Raw genomic sequence first — 17,134 nt, 5'->3', positions numbered from 1 at the left:
TCACAAAATTGTCCTTTGAATAATGTTAATAATAGTAATGTATTAATAAATAATGTTAATAATTGTATTCGTAATAATTTTGAGTTTAAACAAACACTGTGAAGGTGTCACTTTGGGCTGTGGCTCACTGCGACCAGCATTTCTTAATATATTTTAAAATCAATCAATGAACGGAGAAGATAATCATCATAATAATCCATAATGAAAATAATCATAGTCAATAGTTCAAACTGAGCTCCACCTCAACCAACTACAACAGTTAAGTCTTGCTTTTACATAAATGTATGAGTCAGAATCATATAATGAGATCATATATAATAGAATAGAATAGAGTATTTTTACAGTGTGGTATTAGTACTTTTATTTCAACATCTGAATACTTCCTGCAAAACTGTCATCTACACACACGCACACCTGTATATGCTCCATCACCTGCTGCTTCCTTGCTGCCTCCTTGTCATGTGATCACTTTCATCAGCTGGTGACAAAGAAAATTTAAAAAGCTCTCTACTCTTTAAACACTTTGACTGTTTTTATTCTCAGTTTGTTTCACTGTTTATCTGGCTCCATCTAATTCCTAAAATTAGCTGATACTGTTTTATCTTTTTGTCAGTAGTTTTTGGGGTTCCTCAGTTCTCAGTTCTCTTGAATGTTTGCAGCAGCTTAATGTTCATTCACAGTTGTTTCAGATATGTTTTACTGCCTTTATTTTAATGCAGTTTGCATGTGTAGCTGCAGAGCTGAGCAGAGGTTCAGTAAGATCTTTTATGGCCGTTGATGAGATTTGAATGTGTTCATTCACACAAGCTTTAAACGTCAGGTTTTGTATGTTTTATTAAAATGGTGACTGCCTTTTTAACTATTTCAAGTTGCAGAACCAGATTTGCTTGCAAATCTTGTCTTTTAGTCCTGACTTTTGGCTCCTGCATTGGCAGAAAGTTGCAGTCATTCAGTGCGCTGTTAGATGACTTTAAATTGAGCTGTCTGTTCCGCTCTCTGCTGCTTTTTCCCCCTTATAATAACCTCTTGCACCCTGATATTCCTCTTAAATTTTCCCGTAAAAATCTTTTTTAATATCGCTTTTAATGCTTGAATTGCACTTAAGTTCTGGGTCAGCTTTTTGCAGCTCCTTATGGAAGCTTAATGATGTTTACGTAAATGGAAATATTCCAGTTGTCTTGTGCATAATTTTGTAAACATTTGACCCAAAATTGCAAGAAATGTTTGGCATTTCCAACAGAATTAAAAACAAGTTTCTGGGAGTTATAGCGATAATCGTTGGTCCATCAGTTCTAGGTGTATTTAAAGCCTCAGTGCTCTCTTAAAAGTGAATCAGGAATATTTTACAGAAAAATAAATGTTAATTGGACTTTGATTTTGCAACATATTTACTGCAAAAAAGGAAATAAGTCATATCTCCCTTATACATCAGATTGCACACTGATTATCATGAGAAATTTAAGTTTTAAACAGTTTAGGTGGAGCTAAGACTTTTTTTTAAAATAATTTTTCAATGCACATTTAATCAATGCTGATATTTTAAAAACATTCATGTAAATGTACCAGCGTTACCTCAACTGCTTAATTTGCTGCAGTGATCCCAGACCAGAATTTAACAAAGATATTGTGACGTGATTAAATCAATCTTAAATTAATGATTGTATTAAAAAAGAATGGATATTTATCAAAAGTTTTTAGATGTAAAATATTGATAAATTCCAAAAAGGCATTCATGCAAATATGATCAAGTAGAATGACACAAAACTAAGTGTTTAGTTTGTAAAATATGTTTTTTTTTACCAGGGTGTATGAAGGCAGAAAGGCACAAACTAAGGCGAGAAAAGATGAAACAGCACACACAAATGGGATGAATGTGTGTGTGTGTTTGTTCATCTGAGAGAGACGGAGCAAGTGCAGGAATCTGCATCCTGATTGGCTGAGAGCTGGCAGACATTTTCCACAGTCAGACTGCTCAGTGGTTGGCTGAGACTCTCCCCTCCCCCCTGGCTCTGGTATGCTGTACAGTAGAGCTGACACACCGTCGATGCTATCTCAACACTTTATCACGTCGGGTCTAAACTCCAACACACACACACACACACACACACACACACACACACAGACCAGTCAATCTGTAACCAAGCTGGAGGGTAGAATACACACAAAGAGACAAAATGATGCAAGAGGGACGAGGAGGAGGAAGACGAGAGGGAGGAGAGAGGATGAGCCTAGGGAGAGTCAGAATTGCACACATGGGAGCAAATTGAGTTTTAATTTCTAATTATATGCAAAGATGGAGAAAGAAAAATATGCCAAAAGTATGTGGGCACCCCTGTCCACTTATGTGTGTTAACCAACAAAAACAATAGGTCAATTAATAGATTTGTTTATTGACAGAAAAATAATCAGCAACTATTTTGACATTTTTAAGCAGAAATACCAAAAAAAAAATGTCAAAGTTCAGGCTTTTCCACTGTTGCTGTTCTCCAAGATTTGCTTCTTTTTGTTTGTTTTATATCCTCATAATCGAATATCTTTGAGTATTGGGCCAGTGTTCGGACAAAACAAGATGTTTGATGATGTACCCCCGACTTCTTTGAAATATTCCTACGCACCATAATATTTTGATCGTTACAGAAAAGTGGGGTGCATAAAAGTTGGCCCCAAGGGTGTTACAAGATTATTTTTTATTTCAGCACATGGAAATAAATATGACAACACTCACATTAACTACATTTTAATATTTTTTAAAAATATTTTAAAACATACAAAATGGAAGACATAGACAGTTAAATAGGTAACATTATTTTCATAATTAATCGATTATCAGATTCTATTAAATGTCTTACTATAGTGGAAAAATGCCCATTATAATTAACTAAATGTATTTAAATGTCTTTTTTGCCTTACAAACAGTCCAAATCCATAGATACTAATTTATTACCACATAAGGCAATAAAAATATAGGTGAATAATCAATGGACCAAATCACAATCTTTGTTTATACTAACTTTTGGATTATATCCCTGTATCACGTCCATAAAATGAAACGGCGTTGAGCAAACGCTGCCTAAGTTGGTTAGCTTTTAGTCATCTAACAAAAAAAAACAAAAAAAATCTGTAACAGTTTATCAGTGTTCTATAGGTAACTGGTCTGCTGCTGCCTCCATCAGATAGTGTGTAAAGTGAACCAGTAAAAATCTTCCAAGTACACCAAATGCTTAAACTGGGTAGCTAAAATATGTCAAAGCAGAATGTAGCAGAATGTGGGACAGAGCTGTGTAATAATCCACATCTGAATCAACGGCCAGGACGGCAGGACAGGACTGGTGTGACGCTTTGATAATGTAGTATGTGTGCGACCCTCTGCCAGAAGTTTTAAAAAGCAGCCGATAGCAGTTAGCAGCTAACTCCAAGAAGAAGAACAGCGGCTGTAAATGTCCACAAATTGGGAGAACAATGAGGTTTGTGAGCTCCTTACCTTCCGAGCAGAGGACAAGATCAGCCGCCATAACAGAGATGGTAAAAGATTGTTATTGCCATGTTATGCCATTGTTATTGTTGATAAAGCACTGACAACATTACATGCCACACTTGAGGCAGACGTTGTTGTGTTACATGTCGGGCCCACTTGACATGCTGCTGTGTTGTGCTACTCAAGTGCTGGAATTTGTTATTTACGTGACAACACCTGAACGCAACACAGGCTCCGCCGAGTGTGTGTACAGTGCCTTGCTGCGGTTTCAGGACGGGCACGGTTATAATTGTCTCGGACTCGGGTTGGGTTTGGTCAGGAAAATGCGTCCTGAGCCATGCTCTAGTGTGCTCACTTGTTTCTGTTTGTGTGTGTGGGCACGTGTGTGTGTGTGTGCGTGTGCGCGCGCATCGGGGCGGAACAACCGTGCGTGATACAGAGAGCAGAGGAGAAGTGTAAACGCGTGACCATATAGAGACAGAAATGACATGCCGTCGTGCATAAGATAAATAACATACGGATATTTAGTTTGTTGAATAGAAGGACAAGGTATAGACCTGTCTATAGGAAAGGTAACCTTAAATGACTTCTGTCGTGATCTGGCGCTATATAGAAAAAATAATTAATGTACTCTAATATAATGGTAGGGAAAATACTGCATATACATACAGTTAAAAAGTTGGAACACAGAAGGTATTTGGCATTGTTGCTCGAAAGATTACTAAAACAGTTATTCCATTATCAGTATTGTTGCAGATTGGTCTTCTTTTGATCTACCGATTTAATGAACTAATTGTTTCAGCTCTACACCGCATTGAAAAACATGTTAGATATGCAGATTAGGGCTAGTACCACACCAATACTTTTCATTTCACATCATATGATCTGGCCTAAAAATCTAAAACCAGTTACGATAATCAGCCTAAGTGTTATTTACTGAACACCTCTCTTGCAGAATGTAATGCAAAAGTTACTCAAACTGACAGCTTACTTCTTCACCTACATTTTCATTAGTGGCCCATAGGGAAAAGTGAGGCTGAAGGATTGCATGAAACTGTTTGGGAACTAGTTATTGCTGTTGTTTCAACCCGTGCACAAAGTTAGTTCTGTAAATAAATGTTTTTCTCAGTGTGGTCTTGAAGAAGCCAGTTCTTATCACCAGACATCAGCCCTGGACTTACTTGTGGTCTTGTGGCTGAATGGGAACAAATCCCTCCGTAATCAACCATCACATAAAGCGGTAATATTCAGATGTCCACATACTTTTGTCCATGCAGTGTAACGAAAAAGCCTTGGGAAATTCTGTGTTCAGTTTCATGTTAACAAGTTAGGGCAGAGTAGTGTTGCGAGGGGAGAGGAGGGACGTCAGGAGCAGTGGAGGATGGGTAATGGCAGCTGAGTGTTAGGTGGTGGTGTGGGAGGGAGGGAAGTGGGGGACGCCAGGGGGGTCGATGAGAAAGAGAGCGAGAATGCCCATCACTCTCTCTTGCTCTGAAAACCCTTGCACATGGGGAAGCAGCAAAGCACTCTCTTGTGACTCCCGTGAGTGTGAGCTTCCTGTTGTGGTTGAGACACAGAAACAGAAAGAGACGGAGATAAAGTTTCTTTCGGTTTCTGCTTCTAGTTTGGCGATTAGCCTAAAGACCACCATCACTTTGATTTTTGATCATGTCACTGGCAGGAAAGGAGCTCCATGACATGCAGCCAGTTTGTTATTGTTGAGTTGTAATGTTATTTAGCATCAAGTGCTGGGTTTTACCTGTTGAATGATGCTCTGCCTTGCAGTTTTTAGGTGTCCACATACTTTTGGCCAAATATTGTAAATATTGTGTTTCTGATTTGGGATGAAAGGGGTGTATGTCTGTTAAACTACTTGCATTGTCTAAATGTACAGATTTTGCACCTCAGACTGGTTCTAAAAAACATTTTTTTATTTTAGGTTGCCATTTAAGGAATGAAAAGTAATTTGATGAAAATGCTGAAGCTGAAAAGTTGATCTTAAGATGAGTTAAGGTAATTAACTTCAGCTGTCAGCATTAGTGGAGCAAATATGTATTCTGATTAGCTTCAGATGCTAGTACCACTTCTTATTTGTGAAGGTACACAGAGCTCATTAAAAAATATTTTATATTAATGTGACAATGTTTTTTTGAAACTCCTTTAACCTCAGTAAATAAACTAGTAAATCTCTAATGTGGCTCTGATCTAGTTTTCTAACCAATTTAGCTTGGCAGCATCACTCTCCATTTTACAATAGCAGCGTATAGGCTGTTGTTAGCATTAGTTGACCAAAGCTAATTAGCTTCAGCTGTCAACATCAGTGGAGCGAAGACCACCTGTGTATTCTAATTAGCTTCAGATGCTAGTACAACTACTTATTTGGTATGGTAGTCTATACACTTAGCCCAGGGGCTGAAATTTTTTAGATTAATGTGACGATGTTTTATGAACCACCGATCTAGTTTGCTAGCCTATTTAGCTTGGCAGCATCACTTTCCTTTTTAGCGTATAGGCTAATCTGTGAGGCAAATTGTGATTTGTGATATTGGGCTTTATAAATAAAATTGAAATTGATATTGTTAGCCTGAGCTGACTAAAGCTAATTAGCTTTTCAGTTAGTGAAACCATTTTTACAAGGAATTATAGATAAATTGACCCTGAAGTTAAATAAATGTGCTGTTGGTGATTGCAGTTTAAAATGGAGGCTGAGGATGAGAAGAACACTGAGCACTGGTTGAATGTATGCTCATGAGGGCTGGATGTATGTTTGAAGAAATGTTGACTGGAATCTAGTTTTCCCTGTGTGTCTTTGGGGCGTTGCACTGCACGTCTGTATGTGTGTGAAACCATTTTGAATGAGATGAAAAGAGGGCGACAGTTAGGAGGAGGTAATAAATAGCCAACATATGGTCACTGGATCCTGCTCTCCCCACCTCACCCCTCTATCTATCACCCATACATCCCTCCATCGCTCACTTCGTGTCGGCTAAACACAGACTGTTAGCTGACACCCGGGACATACAAATATCCCACCTCACTAAAAGAGAGTGATATAAATATAAATGGAGAAGGTTGGAAAGAAAAAAGAGGAAGAGTTAAAAAGAGAGAGAGTTGAGGATGAGTCCTGTGGGGCTGTTTGCTTTCTACAGCAGGTGTCAGTTTTGTCAGTTTGCCTCTGGCTCTCTGCCTTGTGGGGCTGTAAATGATGCTAACTGGCTTCTCAGGCTGCTAATATTCCTTAACTTTACAACTAGGGGTGTAACAGTTTGCTTCATGTTTGGTACAGCAGGAAAATTGAGCAAAACAAATGCAAAAGACAATATTTATTATGTAAAATAAACATTAACTGTGGCTAAATTCGGAGCACTGTAGGAATGTACCGTTTGGTTATTCAGAGCACCACTCGGTGCAGCAGAGCATACTTTGAGCAGCAGAGTGATTGTTTGATCAACTAACCGTCAGTTAATTCATGTAGAAATAGAACTTTATGTTCCTTTTGAACAACAGTGCTCCCATTTAAGTGTAGAGCGCAAGAATGTATTAAGAGAAGAGAACTGAATACAGCATTGGACGTAAAGCCCCATTCATTCCTATGAGAGTTGCTCAGTGGTGCATGACGCATAGATGGTTAAAATGCTGCGTATAGAATTACCCTCATGATCCTGGGATTTGCGACAATACGTCTATACCATGCGGCCCATAGAGTATCAGCAGTAGAGATTTTTAGCAGCCTAGCGTGGCCGAGTGTAGCTGAGCGGCTAACTTTGGTTTAGTGCGCTGCTAGCTTGAATGGGGATAAAATTATGTAACCCTACAGCTATTTCAGACTTTTGAAATGTAATCTGACCGAATGGATCAAATCCTGATAGTGATGCGTGTCATTTGTTGGGGGTTGTGACACTGAAGAAATGTTGCCACTAATTTAGAGATGTCATTTTCGCCATTAAGTCAATTGGGGAAAATTCTTTTTGGGTATTTATTGGATTAACAGGAAATAAAACCAAACGTCTCATACCAAATCTTTTTGGAATAGATACACATACCATTACACTCTGACTTACTACAGAATGGTAGTTAGCCTCTTAACATAGCATCTCTATACTTTTTCCAGCAATGCTATCAGTTAATACGGAGCAAACACTGTTTAAAGATATGAACTACTTGTCCTAGCATAAAATAATCCTAGTTAGCTCACCAGAAACTTTTAGTTTCTTGGAATGCTACCAGTGCCACACAATGCTATTTTATTAGCTTTAAAAGCTGCTAGCATCACAAATTAAGCTATAAAGTCAGTGTTAGAGTTAAACTGCTTTAGTAAAACTAGTGCTAAGTTAGCATGAAGTTACGGCAAACGAGGACCTAAGTGAAAGACTGTTGGTTTATTCAAATTTAGAAATTAGATGAATTGTTTTAGTCACATAAAAGTTGACGGTTACAACATCATGATAAACATACTAATATTTAGCTTACTGGCTTTAATGGGTATATAGCATTGTTGTGACATTTTGTAAACACAATGATCAATCAGTTTATTGTAAACAATAATATTAGCTATGGCCTTAATGTTAGTCTACCACCACAAGGTAAAAGCAGGGGTTTCAGAACCTATTCTGTTAACAGAATAAAATCATATTATAATACATACATTTAAAATTAAATAGATGAAAAAATGTATTTCATCTTTTTAAAAAGTAATTTATATCCAAAACACTAGGTTATGTGGATTGAGTTAGTATTAGTAGTGATGAAAACTTTAAGCATGTCCCTGCTGTGACCATCCCAGCTGTCATGTCAGGTGAGGGGAGGATTTATGGGGCTCAGGTGACAGGAAACTCTTCGACTCTCCCTCCATCCCCATCTCTCTTCAACAAGCCATCCCTCCTCCCCTGTAATGACTGTCTGTCACTTGGTTACATCTTGACACAGGTGCCACACACAGTAGGAGGTTGTGAAATCATTGAGCTCAGTGTGCCTGAGCAAGAAATGATGGGAAACTAAAGTACTTCAGCTTGATTTTCACCAAATCTGATGACATCTGGCAACCAGCCAAACTATCTGTCAAATTCGCGTCATTTACAGACCACAGGCAGAGTGTAGTAGTATTTGTCAAGTAGCTGTTGATTAAGTGTTTCCCACCCTGGACAGATGATGTGTGTTCAGCTGAGGTCAGAGCAATTTGGAAAAACCAAAATGCTTGGTGTCCAAAAACAAGTCACCACAGTCTGAAAGACTTGGGTTCTTTATCTTCATACTTTTGCATTCTTATTTAAAAAAAAAAAAAAAAAAAGATTTATTCAGAATAAAAAAACACAATGTACTCCACATCAACAAAACAAAACTTAAAACTTACCAATGTTTAAAAGTTAATAGTTAAAGATAATATCCTGAGGTTGGAAAAAACTTGGATTTTTCATTCTTGTCGTGCATGCTGGCTAATTTGTGCAAACAGTTAATTTTTGGCCACATTTTTAAATGTGACAAAGAATGAAGTGATTTTGATGAAATATCACTATTTGAAAGCTTTGATTTGGTTGGGTTTTTATTTTGTGCGTTTGTCGCATGATGTTTCCAAGGACCGTCAGAAATTTGAAAATACAAAGATGATTTCTGTTCTTACAGTTTCTGGCAATGATAAATGTTGTAATTTTTGAGTGGGTTTGGAAGGCATGTTTTCTTAAAAAATCTGCAGTAAAATAAATACAAAGTACAACCATTTAAATTTGTATGCCCCCTCCTTAAGCTGAAATTAAAAACTTAAGTCCCTTCCCAGAGCTTACAGTTTTTTTTGACATGCTTCCCCCTTTTTTGCACCACCCCTCCCTCCTCATATATAACGAACAGTCCCTAACATTTGTCAGTTAAACTTCATTATCCCCAAAGGGGAATTCATCTTGCAGCAAGTTAAACCTAGAACAAACACTCTTGAAAGTAAAATACATAAAGAACAAATGTTAAAAGTATCCTACGAGGTTGCTTGAACTTGTAAATTCCCTACTTTTATTTGACATTTAGCCTTTTAAAACACAGGTGATACTAATCACCAGCAGTCCTGTGTGCACGCTGGTTTGTGTTTTCCTGCTGGGAAAAGTCGTGAAAAGTGTGTGAAGCCTGGAAAAGTCTTGTCAGGGACTTACGAGTTTCTGAAGGTCACATTCTTGAATATTTCTTTCTTTGATTCATGTGTTTTGGAAGTTTTGGATGATAGGACAAAAAGTTTACAGGAGGCAGCAGCGAGGAAGAGGAGGAGATGGAGGGATGTAGTTAGAGAGAGGAGGCAGGCAGGGATGGATAAATGGGGCGCCTTTTGTTTGCAGCACATTTGGCACTGAGAGACAACTTTTCCATCACACAGACACATACACACACACATCCATTTACTCCCTTGCTCCCACATGTTGACTTTTTTCTGTTTCTGCATGGATGTGCAGGAATGTCAGCTGTGTGTGTGTGTATGTGAGAGAGAGAGAGAGAGAGAGAGAGAGAGAGAGAATGATGGCTGGGAGCAGATGTAGTAACTATCACACACACATATACTGTATATACACACACACACACACACACACACACACGGAGTCATACTCACAGTTTATCACAGTGTACACACTCTGGCTATGATCAGATGTGATTGATTGGTTATTGATCTGGTAATGAGCTTAATCTTAACAATTCAAGTATCACATCTTGGTTTTTAAACCCATTTTAAAAAAAGTTCCTTCCTTCCTTGCTTCCTTCCTTCCTTTAACCTCAACACTCCTTCAGTTTATTCCCCATCATTCCTCCATCTTATCTACCATCCTCCCTCCCCCTTTCTTCCTTCCATCCTCCATCCTTCCTTCCATCCTTCCTTTAACACAACACAACATGCTGCTTTAGATCTGTCTATCCACCATCTTTCCTCCTTTCCTCCTGCTGTCCTTCCCTCCTTCAGCACCAACACTCCTTCTCATTGAGCACACTTAATCTCCCCTCTTTCTCTCCTTGTCACCCCCTCCTCTTCATCCTTCATCCTTCACCCTCCTCCCCCTCGTCCTCTTGCAGCCGTCTGTTGCCAGTCGTTTCAGCAGGCTGTAAAAAGTGCTGCTTGAGCACTTCATCAGCCAATTGCAGTGTCTGTGTGTGTGCAGAAGACGAATGATGCTAATGTAAAAAACAATCCAGGGTTAAGCTTTAGATCTGTGTGTGTGTGTGTGTGTGTGTGTGTGTGTGTGTGTGTGTGTGTGTGTGTGTGTGTGTGTGTGTGTGTGTGTGTCGGTGCACCTGCCACGGCCATGTTACAGTTTGTCATGTAAGAGCAGTGATACAAGGAGAGGTCAGTGGTAACACCACACACACTCATAAACACACACACACACACCCACACACACACACACACACACACACACACACACACAGCCAGTTGTCACCAGTCACTCGCAGCGCTCCACTCGTCCTCTCGTCCTCCATCTTGTTTTATCCACCCAAATTAAAAACTGTTGCCCAACATTGCAACAACAACAGCAACAACAATAATAATAATAATTTATTTTTTGTTTTTTGAAAATCTAAATGGTAACCTAATTATTTTCTTCTTCTTCTTCTTTTTTTTTTTTTTTTACCAAATTATATTTGCAATTGACTACTGAAAGCTTGTATTAAATGTCTGGTCAGATTAATGATCTTGCTGACTTTTTTCTTTGAAAAAAGTTCCAGTTTCAAACAAAATTCTGCTTATTGTAGATATTCTGTGCTGGCAAAGTGCCTGTACGGCTGCCTGAAATATAACACAACATTCATTCAACGTTTGAGAACTTTGGCCTCAGTTCAGTAGAGAAAGTAATCTGTGTATATTTAAAAAAAAATTATACCTGTCCTTTAATTTGGTATTGACACTAGAAGCCTGTTGTAAAATTTAATGATACCAGACTCAGACTAATTCTGAATTTAGAATTAGTGTCTGTAACATGTCTTAATATTCACATTAACCTAACATTAACTTCCAGCTTTGCCTTTTCCTTTTCTGTTCTGATATATTTTTGTCATCTTAGGCTGCTTTGTTTTTACAGCCTTGTTTTACATGTCATACACTCCTCATCCTTATTGTCTTCATCTTTAGCGCTACAGCCTTCATCCATCCAAAATCCATTGATTTTTTCATAATTTTAGAGCCTTCTCTCTTCATAGTTTCTCTGCTTCCCTGTTCATCTTCATCTAGTTTNTTCTTCTTCTCCTTCTTCTCCTTCTTCTCCTTCTTCTTCTTCTTCTTCTTCTCCTTCTCCTTCTCCTTCTCCTTCTTCTTCTTCTTCTTCTTCTTCTTCTTCTTCTTCTCCTCTCCTCTCTTAGAAAAAAACCCTTTATTTCCATTCCTCATCTCCTCCATCATCCTCCCTCCCTTCCCTCCATCTCCTTGAAATCTCATTACTTCTTAATATTCTTACTTTTTTCTCAAAAACACTCATTTCTTATACATCTATCTGATCACGTCCCACATGAAATCGCATGTACACTTTGTCTCTGTGTCTCTCGGTCATGTGTAGAGACAGGTGTGAGCATTGTAAACTCCACATTTTCTCCCCTCTGGTCCAATCGGCGCTGAGCCAAACCTGCTGCTCTTGTGCTCTTATATATCAAAGGTCACTGCTGCTGTCCTCTGCTGTCTCACATCACATCTTCATGCATGTTTCTGCTGTCAAAATAAATCAGAGCCTGTACGGGGAACACGGGGAGCAGCTGAGGATGCTGTTATTAAAGAGTTGAGGACAATAACACTGTGTTATACTTCTTAAAATGTTTTGAAAATGCAGAACTATCTGAATTGAATGTTTAAGAAGTAATAAGAGGCTTCTTATTTCTTTTAATTTTGTGTTTTTGAAAATTTTCACTTTGATTTTCTTTTTCGGTTTGTTTATGCTTTGATAACCCTCATTAGCTCTGCTTATTCATTAATAAATATGCAATATATTAAGGCACTCCTGTAGCTTTCAAAAAGTTTGTAAATGTCATGAATATTTATCTGTGAAACCAGATACTGTTGTTAACGCAGGCTGGCCAATCAACACGAGCCAGCAGCAAACGTTCAGAGCTTCTGTGCTATTTAATCCTTAGTTGACTTACAAAAGCACGTGGTCAAGATGAGTTAGGACCTTTTTAAATTTACCAAGAGCTGTCCAAACTTTTTGTGCCCAAGGCACACCACTGGGCAAAATCTTGAGGCACACCTGTATTTATATCTGCACAACAGCTTCTTGAATGTGTTTTATCACTCTTATTATGAGACATAAGACAATAAAAATATGGAAAAATGAGACAGGTAGCTTTTGTGAAACTGTCTCTTGACAGTTTTTTTTCTCTTTTCTGTTGGTGGTAGGTAGTCTTCACTGGTGCTTTGTTGTTAGTTGCTCTTGACAATAAAACAATCCGTTGTCCCACTGATGGCTTTCTCCAGTCGGGGCTTTTGATGTGTGGCACACTTAAAATTCCCATGCACCAGCGGCGACAAATAGGTTCCCCTTAAAGGTTTTTTAAATTAAATTAAATTACATTGAGGATGGCGACTTCAGGGACACTCTGGCTTGGGTTGGACAACTATGTAGTGAATGATTCTGGCCAGAAAATCGGTTTTGAGAGGATACTTTAATCTCCAAATGCAGGAAGTTTACAACACTGACAGTAAGTGTGTGGTTCTGAAAAGTAACAAAGGGAAAAATATCATTAAACTCAGTTCTTACTAAATATACATTTACAGTTTTTAAATCATTACATCCGCACTTACTCCTTTAAACAAGTCTAATAAACAACTCTCCATTCACGATAAGATCACACATGGTAGAAGTTATTAAGAGAGCTAATTAATATCACCTAAACAGAGATCATCTGTGCTAGCACATTTCGTGCACATCTCCCACTTAAATAACAAAGCAACCTGGAAAAAACACAAAGTTTCAAGTTTTTCAGTAGTATCTAGCGACGAGGTGAATATTTATTTACGAATCTAAACCATGTTACGATATGTTGTAGCTTACCAGTGAGATACAGGTTATCTGTGAGATATATGTTAGGAGTGTTTTATCTCTAATTGTTTTGGTAACACGAGCAAACATTAGCACAGTAATGCTAAAATAACACGTTTTATGTGATAGTCACGGCACAGTGCGGCAAATATAGGTTGGTACAATTATAATATATGCGATTCCAGAGTGTTCTTCCACAGGACACAGGGAGATGAGGAAGAGGGAGAGGGAGAGGAGGAAGACCAGGGAGAGGAAGGGGGCGAGGGGGTCGAGGCGGTGCAGGAACGGCCAGGCAAAGAGGTGTGTCTCGGCTACCCAGAGGGAAGAGGAGGAGGAGAGGGCGGCAGCCTTCGCAGCAGCACAAGAGGAATCAACAGATTAGGCTGTAGGCTAGGCTAACCATTTAGCTGTAGCTCTGGGATAATGTTAGCCAAGGCTAGGATAACGTTAGCATGTAAACATAGCCGTTACTCGAACTTAGACGAGAGGGAAAAGTAGTTGCAAACATGAAGCCAAAATGATTTTACAATATCAGATTGAATTACCTGTCTAGCAGAAAGCAGGCAACCTCCGCATCCCTTGTGAAATCCTTCTCCTTCAGGAGTTCTTTCCACCTGGAATAAGCAACGCCAATATTCACTCACGTTTTGTCCCGTCCTCGCTTATCTGATCTTTTTCTTTTATTTGGTGGCGTGGTTTCCCTCTTACGGGGCAAAACATATGTGTGGTCCTCCATTTAAAGTGCGACAGAATCATAAAAGTACAAACCAGGTTCACGCAGAAGCGCCCCGGATTGAGCTTCACCTTCTCTTGTCTCCAGTGATGGCAAGTTCTAGATAAACACGAAAGGCGAAGCGCGTGTATCTCTTTCGGCCACTGTATTCAAATATGGCGACGCAAGAAGGCAGCCTCCAGCATACCGCACTCTGCCTGTGTATATATAGAGAAATCATTCTAAGCCTATGAGAAAGCTTCCATTTGTATGTGAATTGCATTACACTTTAGTAAATATATATTTATGAAAGCAATAGTTGATATTTGCTAATAAACAACCACGTAAATTACACATTGTAACTTTGAATTAAACTTACTTTACAGGTAGAGAAACATGGGTGGATTCTCACCTTAATCACCTATGGGAGAAGGAAAAAGGCGTTAATTCTCTGTACTAAACTTAATTGCGATGCTGTCACTGCTGAATTGCTGCTGTTAAAGCTTGTGCTGGCGGTGCACACGTCTGCATGCTGATTGGCGAGTACATCCTCAGGCGAGGGTACACTAAGGGCTTTCGCACACTACATTTTAGCTAGAGTTTGCTTCATAATTTGGAAATGGGTGCGCACAACATACTGATACAGTTAATTAAAATTCATTAACAACTTTTTGTGTAGGCCCAGTTAAATATTGCAATGATAATAATAATGTGTGGTTATTACAAAATCCCACGTCACACCTGGATTGGCATCTCGTGCCAGAGCACACCATGTGAGAACCACTGCTTTAGTGCTTTCACATCAGAACTTAATTATTGATTTTTACCCTTTTATTTCTACCATTTTTTACCCTCTGAATACATGTTGCTAGGTTATGAATTAGATTTAATTAAAAGGAAATCACTGGTAGTCAGTGAGGATTTATAAAATGTTTCCACCAATACTCCATAAGCTCTATACGTTTACTAATATGCTGACAATATAAAATTTGTGAATTTTTAAATTAAAGTTTTTATTGTATTGTTTGTATTTCAGCAGTCATGGAAAACTGCACAGAGGAGCAGCGAGATGAGATAAACGAGGAGGAGTCGGGACTAACGGAGGAGAAAAAACACAATAACCTCAAAGGTACGCACCAAACCTCATTCAAAATTTAGCGCGTCGTAGCGGAAGGAAAAGGCACTGTTATGACAACTTCAAATTTCATGATACAGTGATTAACGGAGTGATGGAGGAGGCAGCAAGTGGAGGAGAGAAGCTACAGAACGGAGACAGAGGAGGAGGAGGAGGAGGAGGAGGAGGAGGAGGAGGAATCATGGGAGCTGAAGGAGGAGGTGACCTGTCCTCCATCAACGCCATGATGTCAGCAGTGATGTCAGCAGCAGGGACCATCAATGGCGGAGGAGATGGCGAAGGAGAGAGTGCAGTCACCTCAGCCAACTCCTCCGCCGGGCCCTCCCCTAGGTGACTGCACACAATTTAAAGGAACATACCACTGTTTAGAATAAAATATATGTTTCTATGAATGAAGTCATCAGAAATATATTAAACGATGCCATGACGATTCCTGACACTTTCTTCTTCTCTGCTTAAAGCCCCTCCCCCAGCAAGTCGCTTACGGCGGCTATGAGAGCCCCGCCCAGCCGCAACGCACGACGCAGCCACGTAGGAACACACACAAACACACATGGATTCCACATTTCCTTCCCTTGTTTTTTCTCCTTGTTTCCTATCCTCTACTTGTCCTCTCTCCTCTTCTTGTTTTTCATTCTTTCCTTGTCTCCTATCCTCTTCCTTTTCCCTGTCCGTGTTTTCTTTCTTCTTCTCGTCCTCTCTCCGCACCTTGTGACCTTTTTTGTCCTTGTTTTCTTTTCTGTCCTAGTCTCCTCTCTTGTCCTTGTTTGCCATTTTCTCCTTGTCTTCTCTCCTTGTTTCTTCTCCTTGTTTCCTTTTCTTGTCCCTTCATCTTGTTTTGTCTCCTTATTTCCTCTGCTCTCCTTGTCTGCGCTCCTTTATTGTCCCTTCCTTTTGTCCCCTTTCCTTGTTTCCTCTCCTTGTTTCTTCTTCTTTTTTCCTCCCCTTCTCTCCTCCCTTTGTTTAATTTCTTTGTTTTCACTTCTCCTTGTTTACCCTTATCTTCTTGCTCTCTCTTTGTCGTCTGCTCTCCTTGTCCACTCTCCTCTCCTGTCGTCTCCTCTCCCATCCCGTCTATTCTCTTTGTTTCCTCTTCTTATATTCTTGTCTTCCTGTGACTCCTTGTTGTCTTCTCTCCTCTCCTTGTCTCCTAGCTTCTCTTTGTTCCCTCCCCTCTATTTTCCTCTGCTAACCTTGTCTCCTCTCCCTCTTTCCTTTAGTTTCCTCTTTTTGTATCCTCTCCTTGTATTCTATCCTTTGCGTGCCTCCTCTCCTCTGTCCATTACTGGCTCATCATTGTGATACATTCTCCTCTGTCATTTCCCATCATGCATCGTGGCATTCCATGCCGCGTCATCACCTCCTGTGGTTGAAACAGGAAAAGGGAAGTGCTGTTTCCCTGGCTGCATGAGCGGGTGTGTGTGTGTGTGTGTGTGTGTGTGTGTGTGTGTGTGTGTGTGTGTGTGTGTCTGTCTCTCAGGTCTGCAGTGACTCAGGTGGTTTTTAGCATCATGTGATGTGTCAGCTGACTTCAGGTCAAACTGAGGCTGATTATTGTCAACAGGACAATATTGCTAGTCCGTCTCTTGACACTGTCTGTCTTCCTGTCTGTGTCTCTCAGCTCTAAGCCCATTGGTTCCTACTAAAGAGGCAAATCTGTAAAAACACAATATTTAATGTTTAAAACAGCTGCTCATTGTGGTTTTATAATCAAACAAAGAGGAGGAAATAGTGACTTTGTTTGGGACTATTTTGAGCAGCGGATTAATCCACGTTCGGTGCTCTAGTGAGTATTTGTGAGTCTTGATGTGTTTTGCGAACAGTGG

At 39.4% G+C, this 17,134-nt stretch overlaps 1 protein-coding gene across 4 annotated transcripts in view; it reads left to right on the top strand.

Moving 5' to 3' along the window:
* The window catches only part of rreb1a (ras responsive element binding protein 1a), a 99,438-nt gene that overhangs the window by 44,692 nt on the left and 37,612 nt on the right, over positions 1 to 17,134 (top strand). For 2 of the 4 annotated variants that reach the window (XM_050057345.1, XM_050057347.1), the window contains 3 exons: positions 15,213 to 15,302; positions 15,389 to 15,638; positions 15,770 to 15,839. In XM_050057345.1, coding sequence (XP_049913302.1) covers positions 15,213 to 15,302; positions 15,389 to 15,638; positions 15,770 to 15,839 — 410 coding nt within the window. Of the gene's footprint in view, positions 1 to 15,209; positions 15,303 to 15,388; positions 15,639 to 15,769; positions 15,840 to 17,134 lie in introns of all 4 variants that reach the window. The other 2 variants (XM_050057344.1, XM_050057346.1) reach the window with 1 other exon arrangement.

The sequence above is a fragment of the Epinephelus moara genome, chromosome 11, assembly GCF_006386435.1.
Source record: "Epinephelus moara isolate mb chromosome 11, YSFRI_EMoa_1.0, whole genome shotgun sequence".
Taxonomy (NCBI): Eukaryota; Metazoa; Chordata; class Actinopteri; order Perciformes; family Serranidae; genus Epinephelus; species Epinephelus moara.
This window is presented reverse-complemented; position numbering and strand designations above follow the sequence as displayed.